Source organism: Poecilia reticulata, linkage group LG16 (assembly GCF_000633615.1).
Source record: "Poecilia reticulata strain Guanapo linkage group LG16, Guppy_female_1.0+MT, whole genome shotgun sequence".
Classification (NCBI taxonomy): domain Eukaryota; kingdom Metazoa; phylum Chordata; class Actinopteri; order Cyprinodontiformes; family Poeciliidae; genus Poecilia; species Poecilia reticulata.
The window spans coordinates 11,321,400-11,338,522 of NC_024346.1; the positions used below are offsets into that span (position 1 = coordinate 11,321,400).

The following is a 17,123-nucleotide window of genomic DNA, read 5'->3' on the forward strand; positions in this document are numbered from 1 at the left end:
CAACAACAACAACAACAACAACAACAACAACAATAATAATAATAATAATAATAATAATAATAATAATAATAATAATAATAATAATAATAATAATAAAAACAAACAAACAAAAATACTTTTAAGAGGAGTTTTACATCACCACACTTTTTGTTTTCACCTGAGTGATGTTATTATGAAGTATCGTTATTCTTACTTGAGTAAAAAGTTACATGTCTACACTTTATGTTCAAGTGAGGCCTCTTGTTTGGACACAATCTTTGTTACATTCACCGGAAGTACTTAAATATCTTCTAGCTAACATATAGTAAATTAACGTCTGTAAGTATTAGATTTATATGTTCTATTAAAAAAGACCCTGGGTAACACTTTATTTGAAGGTGCGTGCATAAGACTGACATGACGCTGTTATAAACCTGACATAACACCTTTCATTAACACGAGGGAGTTTTCATGAATGCTTACGACTTGTCATGAAGTCTCGTTCGATAAATAATGACACTTTTAATGCAAAGTTGACTCTTTTACTTGGTTTTTAATGTACGTTTTATTGCAACTTTGCATAAAAGTGTAATTATTTACCGAATAATGCTAAATAATGCACTTTTAATGCAACCTTTAATGCAAATCTGTATTAAAAGTGTCATTATTTACTGAAAGACACTTCATGACCACAGTAATAGATATTCATGAAGACTCCCTCGTGTTCGTGACAGTTGTTGTGTCATGTTTATGTCATGTAATGTGAGTCTTAAACACACCCCTTCAAATAAAGTGTTACCAAAAAGGGATTTGAAAAAATAAATTCTAATTGAATTTGATATTTTGTTATTTTAAAAAACTTTTGTTCTTTATGATACCAGAATTTGAACATATCTTGATATTTTTTTTCTATCTGATGACATCATTTTAAAATATTAAATCAGATGTTGTGATCAATTGCTCAGTACTTGAGTATACTTTTCACCAAATACTTTTTTACTCCAAGATATATACATTCTCCCAAGGTGGTTAACCTGCTGAATGTAGCTGAAAGTGTCAGCTATACCACAGCTGTGTTGTCAAAATAAAAACTTGTTTACAGGTCTATTCATAAGCTTGTCAGTCTGTGCTGTCTTAACAGAAATGGGTGAAAGGTCCCTCAGAGTGGAATTTTCCTCATTTCTCTTCGTCTTCAACACAAAACAGATGTGAGCTCCTGGGTTCTCTGAAACCACCCCCCACCCACTCCCTGCATTGTCCCACCCTTTGTGTCCGTCCCNCACCTACTTCTTTAAAAAAGCTGCATGTGTGTTTGTCCCTCACTCATATCATCCTGAGGTCTGGCTCTAATGATGGACTCTGCACTGCTGCTGCTCTTCCTCTGGGCTCTGACTGGAACGGCTTCCCCTCAGGCTTCAGGTAAGGCTCCTCTTCAGAGAAAATCACAGCTGGAAATAAATTTCACTAAATGAGGTTTAATAAAAGCATATATCGGCACATCTTATTGTGTCAATAAAACACATTACATTTTAATTTAAGCACCAAACTCCTGGAGTTTGCACTAAACACTCTTCTGCAAAACTTCCTAAAACTAGCATTTTGATCAGGCGATTGCAGATTTTTAAAACAGTCTTCTATTTTTAAGACCCAATATTACATGTTATAGACTACACATAATATCTACATATTTTTTTCTGTGTTAATATTTGTGCATAAATGTAGCTGTGTGTGTGTGTGTGTGTTTTTTTTTGCCTCACTTTCTAGGAGTATTTTTGAAAAGTTTGGGTCCTGGCATGACCCTTGCTTCTCGTTCTGTAACATTTTTAAAGTTGCACGAAACTGATGCTTAACATGCGCAGTTGTCAATGGAAGAAGGTGGTTGTTGCTGCACATACAGCGCTTTTGCAAGAGCATTTTTGCTCATTGATTTATTCCACATGTTGCCACTTTGAAACTACTTTATTGGGATTTTGTGTGGCACATTGTGGTCTGTAATCGTAAATTAGAAGGAAAATGATTCATGGCTTTCAATGTTTTCTACAAATAAAATCTCAAAAGCGTGGTGTGCATTTGCATCCAGCCGAGTCGCTGCTGTGTGTCTGCGACTCGTAGATCAGACATAGTAACTGTGCACATCAATTTTCAAGCCTAGCCACTGATGTTCAGTTGAATTTAGATTTGGACTTTGACTGGGCCGCTCTAGCACACGTTTAGATCTAAACCTTTGTGTGTTTGCTGTGTTTGCATGCTGTTATATGTTGTCTGTACATTTGGTTCCAATATTGCTTTGTTTCTATCCATCTTCCAATAAACTCTGAGAAGCTTCTTTGCCTCTGCTGAAAAAAAGCATCTCCACAGCATGATGCTGCTGCCAAAAACATGTTCACAATAGCAAACCTCTTGCCTTTAGCAATGCCTCCTTTTGGCTTTGTCTTCTTCTATAAGAAACTGATTATTTTTGAGGGCACAACTAATAACTGTGTCTACAGATCTCCAGGGCTCCTGTAGATTCCTTGTGGTTACTTTGGGCCTTTTGGCTGCTTTTCTGACAAATGCCGTCTTCGCGCAGTCATTTTTTTATTTTGTAGGCTTGCAGTTGTGCCAAACTGTTTCTGCTCTGACGGATTAAAACTGTGATCTGTGAGATGCTGTTTGTTCATCTCTCAAGCTTTCATTGCAGCTGCATTTATATTGAGATTAAATTACACACACAGGTTGACTCTATTAACTAATTAGCTTACTTCTGATGCTTGCTCTGACTTTTTCTCTCCTTTGTTTTTCTTCACCTAAAAGCCATATCGACGAAATTTGCGGTTGTACCTTGTGAAAATGTGGAAAAAGTTCAATAAATATGAACACCATTTTAAGGAATAGATTGTTCAAATTAAGTGCAGTTGTAAGATTTTCAGATGAAACATTATTAGATAAGAAGGGAGACCGAAAGCTGAACAGAAGGGATTAAACAAAACCCACCATGGAAATACTCGTCTACTCACGCACCCACGCAAATGTTTCCCCCCTCTCCAAAAAGAAGACAAAAGCAGAGCTGGCACACAGAGTCTCTCAAGATGTGAGCAGTCGTATGATTAGTGCGGTGGTGTGTGATGAGTGTTGGTGTCACAACAGGGTCGTGTGTGGAGAGACTTCAGGGAGGAGAGAGGAAAACGAGAGCCTGTCCTCGGACCTGCAAATCTGACGCAGAATGCGGCAGCAAGCGCCAGTGCCTGTGCGACGGCGAGTGTGGTCTGAGCTGTGTGGCTCCAGGTAACTGGCTTCATTACGATTCACTGTGAAAGGCTTTATGCGCATCTGCATTTGCAGGGGCGGCTCTTGCTTGAGAGGAGACCTGGGCAGGCTCTTCCTGCTGCAGCCCCCCGAAATCAAAAATAAACAAAGTTCTGAAAAAAAAAGTTGAAAAGTCTTCTCACTGTCAGGTTATGTGTGTGTGTTTTTTTTAAGTAATTACCAGTATGGTGAGCTTACAGCCCCACATTTTTCTCCAAAAAGTCTTAACTGGACAGACACATTTACTTCCACACAGCTGACTGTTATATTTTTAAGTTTTTTTGTCGTTTTGTTCTCTCATGAAAAGAATATTTAATCAAAGTTCTGTTCTAAGGTATTTTCGTTCCAAGTCTGTCCACTCTGTGTTTTGTAGTTTTCATGTGTTTCCAACCCCGCCTTCCCCCTTAATCAAAAGCATTTCTTATTAAAAAATAAATAAATATATATATATATATATTGTGCTTCCAATCTGATACCAAAAACCTCATGAGCTTTTCTGTTGACGCCCCAGACTAAATAACGCCTTGGGTTGTGAGCCCAATCGCACATAATAAATCTGCCTCTGTTTATTTGAGCCAACACACAATCTGTTTTGGGTTTTTTTTTCTGGAAAATAAAATAAAACCCAACAACCCCAACCCCTCAGAAAGCAGAACACAAGCTTTTTATTGTGTATGTGTGTCATAAAGTAGGGCATTGTAATTGCAAGCAGTTTAGTTATACAACCTCATTAGTGCTCTTTTAAAGTGATTCAGCTGTAACTGTTTTTTTTGGTTGCCATCCAACACTTCCTAAGAATTGTTTTGTTCCCGACCCTCTTGTTTTCTGCCCTCTCTCCCCTCCTGGATCTTCTCCCTCTCCCCCCACCGCAGGTCGTACTTGTCCCTGGCCTCTTCCCGCGAGTGAAAACTTGATGTTTCGCCTCGTGTCTGCCACTCCTTCCTTCTCTGCCCTGCTCGAGGTCCGCTGCAAGCCGGGCTTTACTTTGCCCGATGGCCCGGATGTCACGGTTCGTCGGTGTCAGGGTGACCGGCAGTGGAGTGGGGATGAGCCCATCTGCGCAGGTGGGTTTATTGTTCACTTTTTTATATGTCCAGAAATTTACAGAAAAGGTTTCCTTTGTCTTCTTTAGTTCTGACACTTTAAAATACGAGTGTGTGGCTGTTTTTTTATGCCCATGGAATGAGCATTGGAGTTTGTGTGTTTGCACCAGATGGGGAGAAAAAGAGAGAGGCAGATAAACATTACTGAAACCCCTCTGTGAATGTGCCGACTTAAACGTGTTGCACAACTGTGACCTATTCTCCCCGTCACCATGTCAACCAGAGCGTTCAGAGATCCAAGATTTTGCTGCTGAACTGTTAAAGTGGCCCAGTCTTTATCAGGCTGTCAGTCGCCTCAATGAAAACAGACTTAATAAAAATAAAAAAAAGAAGCTTTTTCTGAATGAATCTCATTTGGTTTCAGTCAATACCAACACTTTTTAGTTAAGCATTTAACTCTTTTTAATTTACAGATTTGTTCTGAAATCATTCTTCCCTCAGACTAAAGAAAAAAAATGGCAGAAAATCAAACTATTTGTATTTTTTCTCAAGGAAGGTAGAGTGAAAACCTCATCAATTTTAGTCCTGGACGTCTCAAAAGTCTGTGGTTCAATTCATGATACTAAAACACTAAAGCACATTTTGTCTCTGTTCACTTCCTGCCTGAACACTGTAAACACAGGCCTCCAAGCGTCATTTCAAATACAATTTATGTGATTAGAAATACACCAGGCAGACCTCAGTGAATCTGTGACAACCCCCGACCCTTTTTCTTTTATGTTTTGTGAACCCAACAGCACAACAGGTCGCTTTTCTTTTTCTGCACCAACAGCTTTCAGCAGATGTTTTTTTTTTTTTTTTTTTTTTGAGCAATCTCAGTAACACACAACATCTCTGGTCTGTGATCATGAAGGGATGCAATTCTCCTTTCAACCTAAAACACAGAAGATGAAGTGAAAAGATGATCTAGATATTTATTTATTTTACTTCTTAAAGATATTTTACATAACAGCGAACTTGAGTTCATTTAAATAAATGTGTCAGCTAAAGTCGAAATATTTGAAATAACTGATGATTCTGCACTGATTAAACAGAGATTCCTGAGCGATCCTAGTTGGAAAATAGAGACAAATCTTCATAAGAGGAGTTATTATTATTATTATTATTATTATTTTTTTTTTTTTTTTTTTTTTTTTTTTTAACTTTGGTATCTGAAGCATCTGTTGGATCCTTTTAATAGTGATTAGGTTTGGATTATGCACTTTAAAAAGGGACAACATAATTTTAAGCACAAATTTCAGGCAGACCACACTGGAAGGGAGAATAAATCGTACTTTTTGCGACATTCAAAACCATTTTTTAAAAACCTTAACAGTGCAACAAGTCACTTTCCCCCTCTTCTGACCAATTCAACCCTTTGACTGTCTTAAATCAACATTGCTTTGTAAAACAAACATAAAAAAACATTGCACAGTTTTGCTATGGTATATTTCCTGAGTTTGTCCTTTTTGTGCGTGTGAATTCAACGCGTTTGTTTCTGCAGCCACACAAAGGAACAAATGAGCAAAAATCTGCGAGTAAACACAAAAGAAGTCACAAATTTAGCATCGTCCACAAAATGACAAGCGATTGTGCTAAAAACCTGCTTCACAAGTACAAATTGATCGAGAAATGTCAAAAATGTTTTACAGAGGGAGTTGCTAATATGTGTGAATTGCTCTTACAGTTTATGGGTGGGATGTTACACAACAGACACAAAAATATACTCTTGCGGTTCTAGATATTTGTGGACTGTCGCTTTTCTTTTCTTTTTTTTCCATCTGATGAGCTGCAGTAGCAAATGGACACAAATTCAGAAAATATAAGAGTCCAACAAAATGTCAAAATGTTTTTCTGTCAAACCGACTTTTCACAAACTGGACAGGTAAGAAAATATCCTGGGGGTTGTGAGCTGCTGTGTGGTGGACGAAATATAATTTCATTGTTGCTTGAACATGTTGAGAATAATGGAATCAATCAACACAATGCGACGACTACAGCATCAAAGTAAAATAAATCTGACTTCCAACAACATATTAGTTTAACAGCAGCATTTTGTGTTCAACTTACCTGCTGTTTGTGAACCATTAGTGCCTCTAAACACGTGAATTGCACATAAATGGCATCAAATTAAATTAATGGTTAAGTGAACGGTCGCACACGAGCGACTTGAGCTTCAAACGGATTCAATTTTAGACATCTTTCATTTTTGTTTACTTAGAACCAGTTTACTCTCTAAATGTAAAAAGCAATAATTCTGGCTTCAAATTAAAGAGTCTTTTATTGCAGCGGGACAATTCCACACTCCACATGTTTTATCCGAGTCCATTTATTCTGTGTGGAGACAAAACTGAGTAACTCAAGCTTTTTGTCATTAAAACGTGAGTGTTTATGTTGAGTTTTAGTCTCAGGTTGAGGTTTTCAACATCATGACAAATGTCAGGCATAGTGGTGGATCTGTGAGGCTGTGGGCTTGTTTGTCTTTTAAAGGATCATGGGAAGAAACATCTTTCAATTGAAATGTTGTGAGTTTAACAACTCACAACATGAGTTGTCAAATGGGTAAGGCACTTAACCGCAGGTTTCTTTCCCAGAGACGAGGGTTGAAACTGCAGCAGTCGACTGATTGGCGTGAAAGCAATGAGGATGAGAGAAACTGAAGTATGAAAGCGATCTGAGTTTAGTCTTACAACTAGAATGCTGTGATCTTACAGTCACAATTTAGTCACCTGTTGGTATTTCAGTTTCACTGATTTTGTTAACAAAGTAACTTTAGCTGCTGAAATTGTAGACTGAAATATTTAGATGTATTTGATTTAACCAAGAAGTTTGTTTCTGATTGCAAATGTAATAGGCATCTCTTAAAAGTTAAGACAAAGCAGGAACATTTTTCATTTTTGAGGAAAAGAATCTGTTTGTCATTCCCCTTTTGACAAAAAAAATGAAGTAAAAATGAAGCACAAATATCTTCATTTATACTCCAGACATTTCAAGTTATTTGACTTGCACTGCTCAGGAAGACTCAACCTCATTGGCTAGTTTTGTAAGACTCCAGATCTGCACAATAGATTGAACACACATTACTGGTACTTGCAACATCTAATATTTTGATCAATTTCATGTTGCATTTACCCCCTCTGTGCCAACAGTATATTTGACAGGTGCTGTTTCTGCATTGAACAAGCAATTTCAAATAATTTGAAAATATATTTTTCAGTGTGAGATGATGCTGCTACAATAAAACATGATTTATTTTAAAATTTAAAGTAAATCTGGATATCTACAACTGATAACTAGTTTTTTTTGTGTGTTTTCATGTTTCTTAAAATATAGCAGGAGGCACAAACCTGAAACTGCTCATGAATAAATAGAATAGTCATTTATCAGAACTTATCTTGAATTTTCCCTGACTATCTTTGGTCAACCTGTCACTGCTGTCAGTTTTTACCATCTGAGACAGACCGCATTAGTCACCCACCTCCAGCTGTACCGAACGTGCTCTCCGAGGAAAGTCCTCATCCGAGCTGCGTTCTCTCTTAAAATATGCATTTCATCTCTCGGAAGACATGAAATCAGGATAAAAATCGTCGACTCGCTCTCTGCCGTGGAGAGACGGGCAGAAGGTAGGTGGGTTCTGAACGTGTGAGAGCGTCGTGTGTGTTGGTGTGAGAGAGTTGATCCGTGTCTGTTGTGAGGCGGTGGGCAGTGGGTCCCTGTCAGAGTGTGTGCCTTGTGCACTGCTTGCCTACGTATGTAAGCGTCTGTGTGTGTGTGTGTGTGTGTGTTTACCAGGAAGGTATTTTTCCGGATAGATTGGATGTGGATGTGTTAGAGGGGTGGGCTGCAGATGTGTCACACTGTTTGTCTGTGTGTGTGTGTGTGTGTGTGTGCGTGTGTGTGCGTGTCTGTGTGTGTGTCTGCGTGTGTGTGTGTGTGTGTGTGTGTGGGCGACAGATCACAGACGGGAGAGTCAGAAAGCTCTCTTGCTCATGCTGCTTCAGGCCTTTCTCTTCTCTGTCCGTTCCTCCTCTCCTCTCATCGCTCTCTGTGCTCATCCTTCTGCATCTGAGGCCTCCGATAAGGTCTCTCTCCACAATAGGAGCCAAGGACAGGCGTGCAGCTTCGGGGTGTTTAGTTTGCATAGCGTGGATATGCCAAGGTGCACGTTCGCGCGAGTGAAACCCCATAACCAGATCCGTTTTTAGTCAGAAATGATGCATTTTCTTCGCCGTGTTTCATTCAAATGTGCAGTTTTTTTTTTTTTGTAGTTTTAAGGAGATGAATCTGATATACCTGTTTCACTGCAGTTTGGTGCCAGAGACTGTGAGTGGGGGCGGCAGCAGTACAAGGCAGGAGAGGGGCGGTATGTGAAAACAGAACTTGGCATCCGGCTCTCATCTGACTCCAACAAAAAAAAGAAAGAAAGAAAAATCTCCCTCTCCCATAGGTGCCTTTACATTCTTATCTCTGCGTTTCTCCATTTCAGAGGCAGAGATCGTCCTCAGGCGAGAGCAGTCTCTGCCTTTCAAAGCAGCGCTCCTGTTCAAAACCGCTCGGGTCACTCCAGCCTCTCTCTGCAAAGCACCACTCTTGATATTTTTACTTGCACAAGCGTGAGGCTCTCAGCTGCGGGAACGATCAGAGCCACGAGTTATACAACCTGAAAGCTTGGAGAGGTTTGAGGCGGTGGTTCACCTGCACGTCGAACTTTGGTTTATTACCTAAGACGGGTTATTTCTGCTGAAATAGAATGAGACGTTGGGTGAAACGCCTCTGTTGGGTCGCAGGAAGGTTAAACAAGACAGGTTTCAGAATATATTGGGTTTATACAGTTTAGTAATACTACAGGGTTGTAGAGATGCGTACATACACGTGTTAAGTAAAAGAAACAAAGTTGCAATAAAACTCAGCACCCAATAAAATTACATAATTAAAGTGTGCAGGGTAAAGGCTCCGGCAGGTTTTGTGGTTCTGCAGTGCTTTGGCGAAGTATTATAGACACATTTTGTAACATAACAACCACAAACCTCAATACATTTTATAGGGGAGGCTTTCTGATGGTCCATCTTTCACAACAATCACAACTGTTTTGTCTGTTAGGTTGTGTTTCTACAACTATTGCACGTCCATAGGCTGATGCTTTTGCTCACTTTCCTTTGCAGAATACCAGAAGCTCATCAGTAAGACAGGAATGACAGTGTTTGCATTGATTCATTTTGAATTCCCTGCTGCCCTAAATCATTCAAAATGGAGGAAAGGAACAAACCAACTCAGCAACTCAGCACACCGGAGTGCCAACTCTCCTTTGATTGCTGATTAGATGCACTTACGCCCCCTTTCTAATGTCATCCTGGGCAAATGCCCGTATGAGCCATATGTAAAAAAAAAACAAAAAAACAAACAAACAAAAAACTGTTTGTGCTACTTTACAGGAGAATTTTCTCATGTAAATTTCTGCAACTAACAATTATTTTAGTAACTGATTATTCAACTGATTAGTCTGACAAGTAAACAAGCGGTCAGATAAAAAATTTACAGTCTGCCTTTTTTAAAATACAATATTAGAAATTCATTAAAAGATGCAAATATTTTATTGCCTAAATTGCAGTGAAATGGCATTATTACTTTTCTTTGCCACTTGAGGACTTTTGAGAAGAACGTATTAGCAGGCAAAAGATTTTTGTCTATCTTAAATGAAAAATGTATATATTTTCTGTACAGTTTTACTTTAATTAATGCTCTGAATGACTTGTTTTTTTGAGTCTCTATTCTTCAGTTAACGATTAATCGATTACTAGGTAAGTTGACGATTAGTTCAATAATCGATTCATCACGATGAATCCAACTAATCGTTTCAGCTGTAGAATTCATTATTTGAAGACCAGCGGTGAGCCTGGTTCATTGCACATGAATGAAGTGAATAATGTCCTATAAATTTGCTCAGATTTGATCACAAATGATGTAATTGTAAATATCTCCTATCACTCCTTCACCTTCTTTGACACCTCCTGCTTTTCCCTTGAACCACAGAGGCTCAGTCACCTGGACACACTCCTGCGCCGACCTGCCCTTTGCCTGAGGAGGTGATCAACACCTTCAGCGTCCACGGCGGCGCCTCTGTGGGGACTTCAATCCGCTACAGCTGCCTGTCTGGGTGAGCGAGTGAGCGAGTGCGGCTCTGAGTTACACAGAAAGGAGCGGAGGAAGTGATAGATGGAGTGTGAAGGAAAGAAAAGAGGGGGGGGAGGAAGGCTGGTGTGATGAGCGATGAATGGCAGGGAATTCATTTTGATCTCCCAGCTGATCATGCCTCCATTGAGCTAACTAGGTCATTACAGTCAAATCTTGTATCGACTTCCCTTTTACACACTGAGTCATCTCACAGGAAAGGATGAGCCAGAGTGGATGTGTCAGCCAGAGCTGCTGCACTCATGCTCACACACACACACACACACACACTCACACACACTTTAGACAAGACGCACAAGCAAAGGATGCATTCACACTGTTTTTTAAATATCCTTTTTGTGCTTCATGAAGCTCCTCAGTTGGCATTGCTGCATGTGTCATCCTGCCATCTGCTTCCTTCACTTTTCCCCTTTTCCCACCCTGCAGGGCGGATGTAGTTGGGAGCAGGGAAAATTTCTGTCAAGACAACCAGACCTGGATGCATCCTCACCCGGTCTGTAAAAGTAAGTGTGCAGACTGACCACAGTGTGTATGCGTGTGTGTGTGTGTGTGTGTGTGTGTGTGTGTGTGTGTGTGTGTGTGTGTGTGTGTGTGTGTGTGCGTGCGTGTGTGTGATACATCCACTTCACTCTCAGCAGGACTTTACACACTTCTGAAGGTTAGTGAATCATGTGTGAGTGAGTGAGAGACTGAAAATAGGTGTTAGTTTGGAAACTGCATTTTTTTACACTATCAGCGTGGTGTAAAAAAAAAAAAAAAAAAAAAGACACGCTCACACACCCATCCTTGTTCTTCTATGCAAACTGAGGACTAGTTTGGATTGACTTCCATTCATTTTAGTAGCTGCACTTATAACCAAGACATTTTCCATAGAAGTAACATTAACCCAAACTTAATTTACACCATACCCTAAATCTAACCTGTAGAGCAGAGTAGAAATGTAAAAAAAAAAAAAAAAAGAAAAAGTCACAAATGGCCTCCCTTTGCAGGTAAACATTGTGAAAGTGGAAAACTTAACCTCTGACCTTAAACAAGGGGGCCCATCGAATTAGGACGGGGCTGTGGTCCCCAAAGGGCTCATCAGTCTTAATAAAGTTAGTAAATATACCAGAAATGGTCCTAAATAAAATAGCTGAACAAGTACACACGCGCACACACACAAACGCGTCAAGCGCCAAACTTCGTTTCAAAGTCCTCTCCTGCCCTCTAGTGGTCAAAACTCAAACTTTCTGGACTGACCGGCAGAATGGGGAAAAAACATCCATGCAACTCTATGCTGAAAGACAAACTAGATCCTCTTCCTGCAAGGCAACGGTGCTACGAACTGTAACACTGCGCAGCTAAGCAGAGACTTTTGGTGAAGATAAACGAACGACGAATTAGTTTCACTATTAAATTAACTTAAAAGACAGCTTGTCAGTCCAGTAAAGATGTCCATAAATGCAAAAATGCAGTGTCATTATTCGCTGTAAAAGCACAAAACTACTTATCTTTGAAGCCATTCCTTATTTTCCACTCGGAAAACATTCTTAAAAATGCAGCATTTTTTACATACAGAATATACAAAATTTACAATGACAATGCCATGTTTTTTTTTTGTTTTTTTTTTAAGAAAACATGGCATTTCCTTCCACTAATTCACAGATGAGGGCCAGATTTACTTACCTCCAGCACCTATTTCTATGCACCATCCATCCTCCATGAAATTGCCTTGAAGACATCAAGTAAGCAAAGGTTATTTTATTCATTCCTAACAGAACCTCATGCAACACCCTTATTAATTTTGGTTGCCTTGAGTCATTCATCAAACATTCTGTTACAAATTTGTGAGTCATTATGCACTCAGATGTTAAATTTAATAAACACAGCAGCTCAGTTTACCAAAAAAAAAAAAAAAGTCTTCTAGTTCAGGCAAATAGTAAAATCTAAGCCAGGTTTGTTGAGGCTTGAATTTATCTGCAGTTTATGAGGGCGTCAGTCAAGTTTCTCTTTCAGCTTGTTCACAATGCTGCTGGTACACACCAACATGAGTACATCTCACCTCTTCACTGACTCCCTTTGCGTCAAATAGTTTATTTTAATGTGCTAATATCGGCCTTTAAGTGACTAGATGATCTAGCTGCTCTCTGATTTACTCTCCTTTGAGGTGCAACCAGCTGCTTTTAGACCAAAAACTTGGCAGAAACTAAGAGGAGATGGAGATTTTTCTGTTGTGGCTCCCAAACTTTGAAACGCGTCGTCTTTAAAAATTAGACCGCCATCCTCGCTTCCTGTGTTTTTAAATGTCTTTTAAAAGAGTTTGGCCCAGAGTGAAAATTAAAAACATGCTGTTTTTATTTTCTCTGTTCTGTTTAATCAAGTATTTTAATATTTGGTTTTTTTTTGTAATTTGTTTCTGTTTCAGTAATTATTGCGGTAGACAATATTACTGTTGCTTTTAGACCATTTCCAAGTATTATGTTGATAATGGCATAATAATGCTGTTCTCTCAAAGATGAATACAATACATTTTAATTTACTAAAGAACACTTAACACTGGAACTGGAAGATATTTTAAATACCCAAATTAAAACACAACAACCAAAGACATTTAATAAAATGGAAATAAACAACACACACAACTGACATCATAAAACATATTATGATGTTTATGTACACAAAAATGTCCTTCAAAAAATATTAATAATCAGAATGGAAATTATTGAGCTAGTTTGAATTTATCATTGATTAATTGTTTATTGTTGCAGGATTAGCTTTATATGTTGGTTTTTGTCTTCAGTTTTGGCAAACCTGCCGTTTTTAAAAAAATAAGTTATATTTGGATTTTTGGATTTCAAAATTCAATTCAAATTCAAAAATACTTTCAATGTTGTTGTAATTGATATTCATTCAAAATTCTTCAGAGTTGAATATTTGTCATGCATTGGGGCTTGACTTCCTTTGAGCGGAGTTTGTTACACAATATTCTGAATTAAATTGTTCCCAACATTTTCTCATCATAAATGATTATATGTTTAAGTTTTTTTTTGATTTTTTTGATTTTTTTTTCCATTCAGCACTTTTCTATCATAAAATGAATTTGTTAACAACGATAAAACCACTCTGCCTTGTAGAACTGTTCTGCCAACCTCCAAAGGAAGTGCAGCAGGGCTACGTGGTCGCAGTCCAGAAGACTGAGTATGAGGTCGGCTTTGACATCCACTATCTATGCAAGAAGAACTACCGGCTGGACGGACCCCAGAAGATCACCTGTCTGTCAAACGGCAGCTGGAGCGCGTCTCCGCCGCACTGCCGAGGTGAGGAGCGGATCAGTGCGTCTGGGTTCAGGGAATCCTGGAATTTCTGAGAATAAACGTGTAGATAGATGTTTTCGTGACGCTTTCATGTTTTCGTAACGCAGCTCGCTGTGTCATCCCTGCTGAGCGGAGCCGTGTTGTGATTGGTGGGGTGAAGCGTTGGCCGTTTGATGTCACGGACGCCATGGTTCCCCACGGGGAAAACGTGACATTCTACTGCAAACACCCCAAGAAGCAGTGCAGCTTCACAGCAGCCCAGGCCTGCTTTGATGGGAAGCTGCAGACACCAGAATGCTACCTTGGTAAACCCAAACAGGCCGTTTCCAGTTATTCACAACAGAGATTTTGTTTTATTTCTTATTTTAAACGACAGACCAACACATCTCGAACTATTCCAAAGTAGTCCTTAATTATCCTGCTGCAGGAAGATGAATTTCTGCCTCTGCAGCCTTTTATAGACTCTGTTTTTAGCTCACATTGAAGAGGAGCAGTCCCACAGCTTAATGCTGCCACCACCATGCTTAACCACTAGCATTGCGTGTTGAGATGATGCATTCAAGATGATGTACACTTTTCATTTTTACCGAAACACGTAACTTTTTGCATAGACTTTGGTTTCCTATGTCCTGAGCTCCTTCTTCCACATGTTTGCTGTGTTCCTTACATGAGTTCGTTTAGATTATATGACTTTCATAAGGGCTACATCAGAGGAAAATACAGAGAAAAAACATGCAATGACTAAAGGAGACTGTGAGTTTTCATGAAAAGTTTCTCTTAGCTTTCTTCTGACCGGCACGTCATGCTTGGATTATTCTCCAAATCCATCAACCAGTGGCTGGTAGCTACTGAGTGTTAGGGTCAATTGGAGCAGAAAATAAAGAATAGATGTTTTTTGGTGTTTTATTTTTCGTTTTAAATTACAGATTAAAGTTTAAAAGTCAAAGAGTCCCTCAGAAAATAATGTTGAAATGTTGATAGGAAAAAAAAGGTCTTTCCTGGTTAAAATCAAAGTATTGAGAATAAAGTGGAAATAAAATCTTGAAGAAATGGCAGAAACTGCTGGGTTATGCTGAAAGAGAAAGGATGTCTTAGTTATTATATCTTCTTCCACAGTATAAAGTTTCAAACTCTTTTACACAACGTCTGGTTGCCACAGGACTTTACACCAGTTTCACTTCAACTTTACTGCTTGTGTAGCTTATTTTGCTCTTTTCTCATCATGTTGTCTTAGATCTAAAATTGGTGAGAAAAATAAATAAAAAAAACTTCCTTCTCATTTCTTTTTGTGAACGTAATACTCTGTCACCCATGTGCTTTCAACTTTCCTTCATATTAATCTACATGTGTGATTTCATGTTCGCATCAACCTGCCATGCGCTGCAGATGTAAATTAGCTCTAGTAGTATCCTCCTTGTGTGGCCTGTCAGTTTACTAATTAAAACATGCTTTTTTTTTTCCTGCTCTGTGTTGGTCCGTCACATGAAACTGGTTAATGTTTAAAGATGTTTGTACATATGGTTCCGGGCGCTACATTTCTCTTCTTCTTTTATCTTTCAGAGCCTACATGGTTGCAGTACAAACTCTTCCCACATCGGCTGGTGTCGGAAATCGAAACATGTGCGCCTGGTGACGTGGAGTGACGGCCCAACATCTCGACCCACCGAGACATGCATCCGTTTAAGAACTCCCCCTGAACACTCAGCACAGCTTCATGTACTTTAATTATGGTCACTTAGATATTCTTTGTTCAACATCTGTTAGTTTTTTTTGTTTTTGGTTTTTTTTTGACAGTTATTGTGAATTAGTCTAAGCTCTTCATTTTGGGTTTAGGTATACTTCTGTTTTTCTTGCACACTAATCAAAAGGCATTGTTATTACATTCAAACATTACAAGTTATATTCAAACCCTGCTGCAGCTTGAGTTGCTCCATACAGTAGAGACTTTAATTACGACATACGCAGTGGCGGTTCTTGGTTGCACAGCACCCAGGGCGAGTCGCCTACCCTGCTTTATCTGCCACGAATGGCCTCAGGTCTTTTCTACGATTTCAAGTTTCAAGTTGTTTTAAAGATTGCTTGCAGTGCAGAACGACCCGGACCTGATTTGATCAGGATGAGGATGTTTGCTCTTGAACTGGAGATGACCAAGCGCAGTACAAATTATTCACAAAACTCAAATTGCAAATCAAATCCAAACATTTGCATAGTCAGTGCAGTCAGATTTTTGTTACCGTACAGAATGTAGTTACTGAGAACTCTGGAAATTCAGTCTGAAAAAAGTGGGGGATATTGACATGAAAAATGTGGGGGAATTGCATGTTAAAGGTATAAAACCAAAGGTTCATTGTGAACCTATGGATATGCAGGGATGAGGATTTGTGAATGGTAACTAAAGGAGCAGATAGATAAATAAATTGACTGATACATTTAGAGATCTTGTTTCATCCCTGGGATATATTTAAATTAAATTGCAGACTAGAGGGGAGTGATACTGCATATTTTGGTATTGATCCGATGCCAAATAAACAAGGGGCCAGTATTACCGATACCAATAATGATCAAAATAATTTTTATTATGCAAGTTTAATATATCAAACCTCTAACATTTAGGTGTTTTTTTCCCCTTTTAAATATATTGTTAAAACCTTATAAAGAATTTGTGCTAAGTTTATAAATGTCTATACAAAATACATATTAACAAGATCAACAGAAACAACATAACAAAGCTAATTTGTGTGTGCTGTTTCCTAAAAATTACAATCAAAACCAAGTCTTTTTGAGGCAGAATTGAGAAAGAAATAAAATAGGATTTTATAAGGCAATCTGAAACTAAACTATCAGTCTTACACACTAGTACTGATCTGCTACTGATGCTGACGTAGCATTGACCTCATCCTTAATTTGGATTGATCTGCCTGACTCTAAAGGTCGGAGTGAACAGGATTGCTTCGAGTATAACTTTTTCTCCATGTGCCGCCCCTGAGACTGTGCTGCCCTGGTAAAAGAGCCATATTGTCCACATCAAAAACCGCCACTGGATGTATAGCTCATTAGCAGATGATACATTATCCATGAACTGACTCTGTGACATATTTCACTGTGAGATCTTTTTTTTATTTTTCTCCTTTTTTTCTGCTCAGTCTGAGACATCAAGCCTGCGGGGCTTGTGAGTTTTATATTTTTGATGTTTAAAATAAAAGGAAAACGACGTGAACGCGATCCGCTCTCTGGCTCTTTAATGCCACATGATGAAACCCTCCTGTGCTGCAGGTTCAACAGTACTCATAGGCTG

The 17,123-nt window shown here is 38.9% G+C and overlaps 1 protein-coding gene across 1 annotated transcript; it reads left to right on the plus strand.

Annotated features, from left to right (window-relative positions):
* Positions 1–1,291: 1,291 nt before the first annotated feature.
* Positions 1,292–17,050, plus strand: ntd5 (ntl-dependent gene 5). The gene is made up of 8 exons (XM_008431549.1): positions 1,292–1,398; positions 3,106–3,243; positions 4,137–4,328; positions 10,377–10,500; positions 10,962–11,038; positions 13,649–13,831; positions 13,936–14,133; positions 15,389–17,050. Exons 1-8 carry the CDS (start codon positions 1,329–1,331, stop codon positions 15,469–15,471), a joined length of 1,065 nt encoding a protein of 354 aa, XP_008429771.1. The 5' UTR covers positions 1,292–1,328; the 3' UTR covers positions 15,472–17,050.
* The last annotated feature ends 73 nt before the right edge of the window (positions 17,051–17,123 follow it).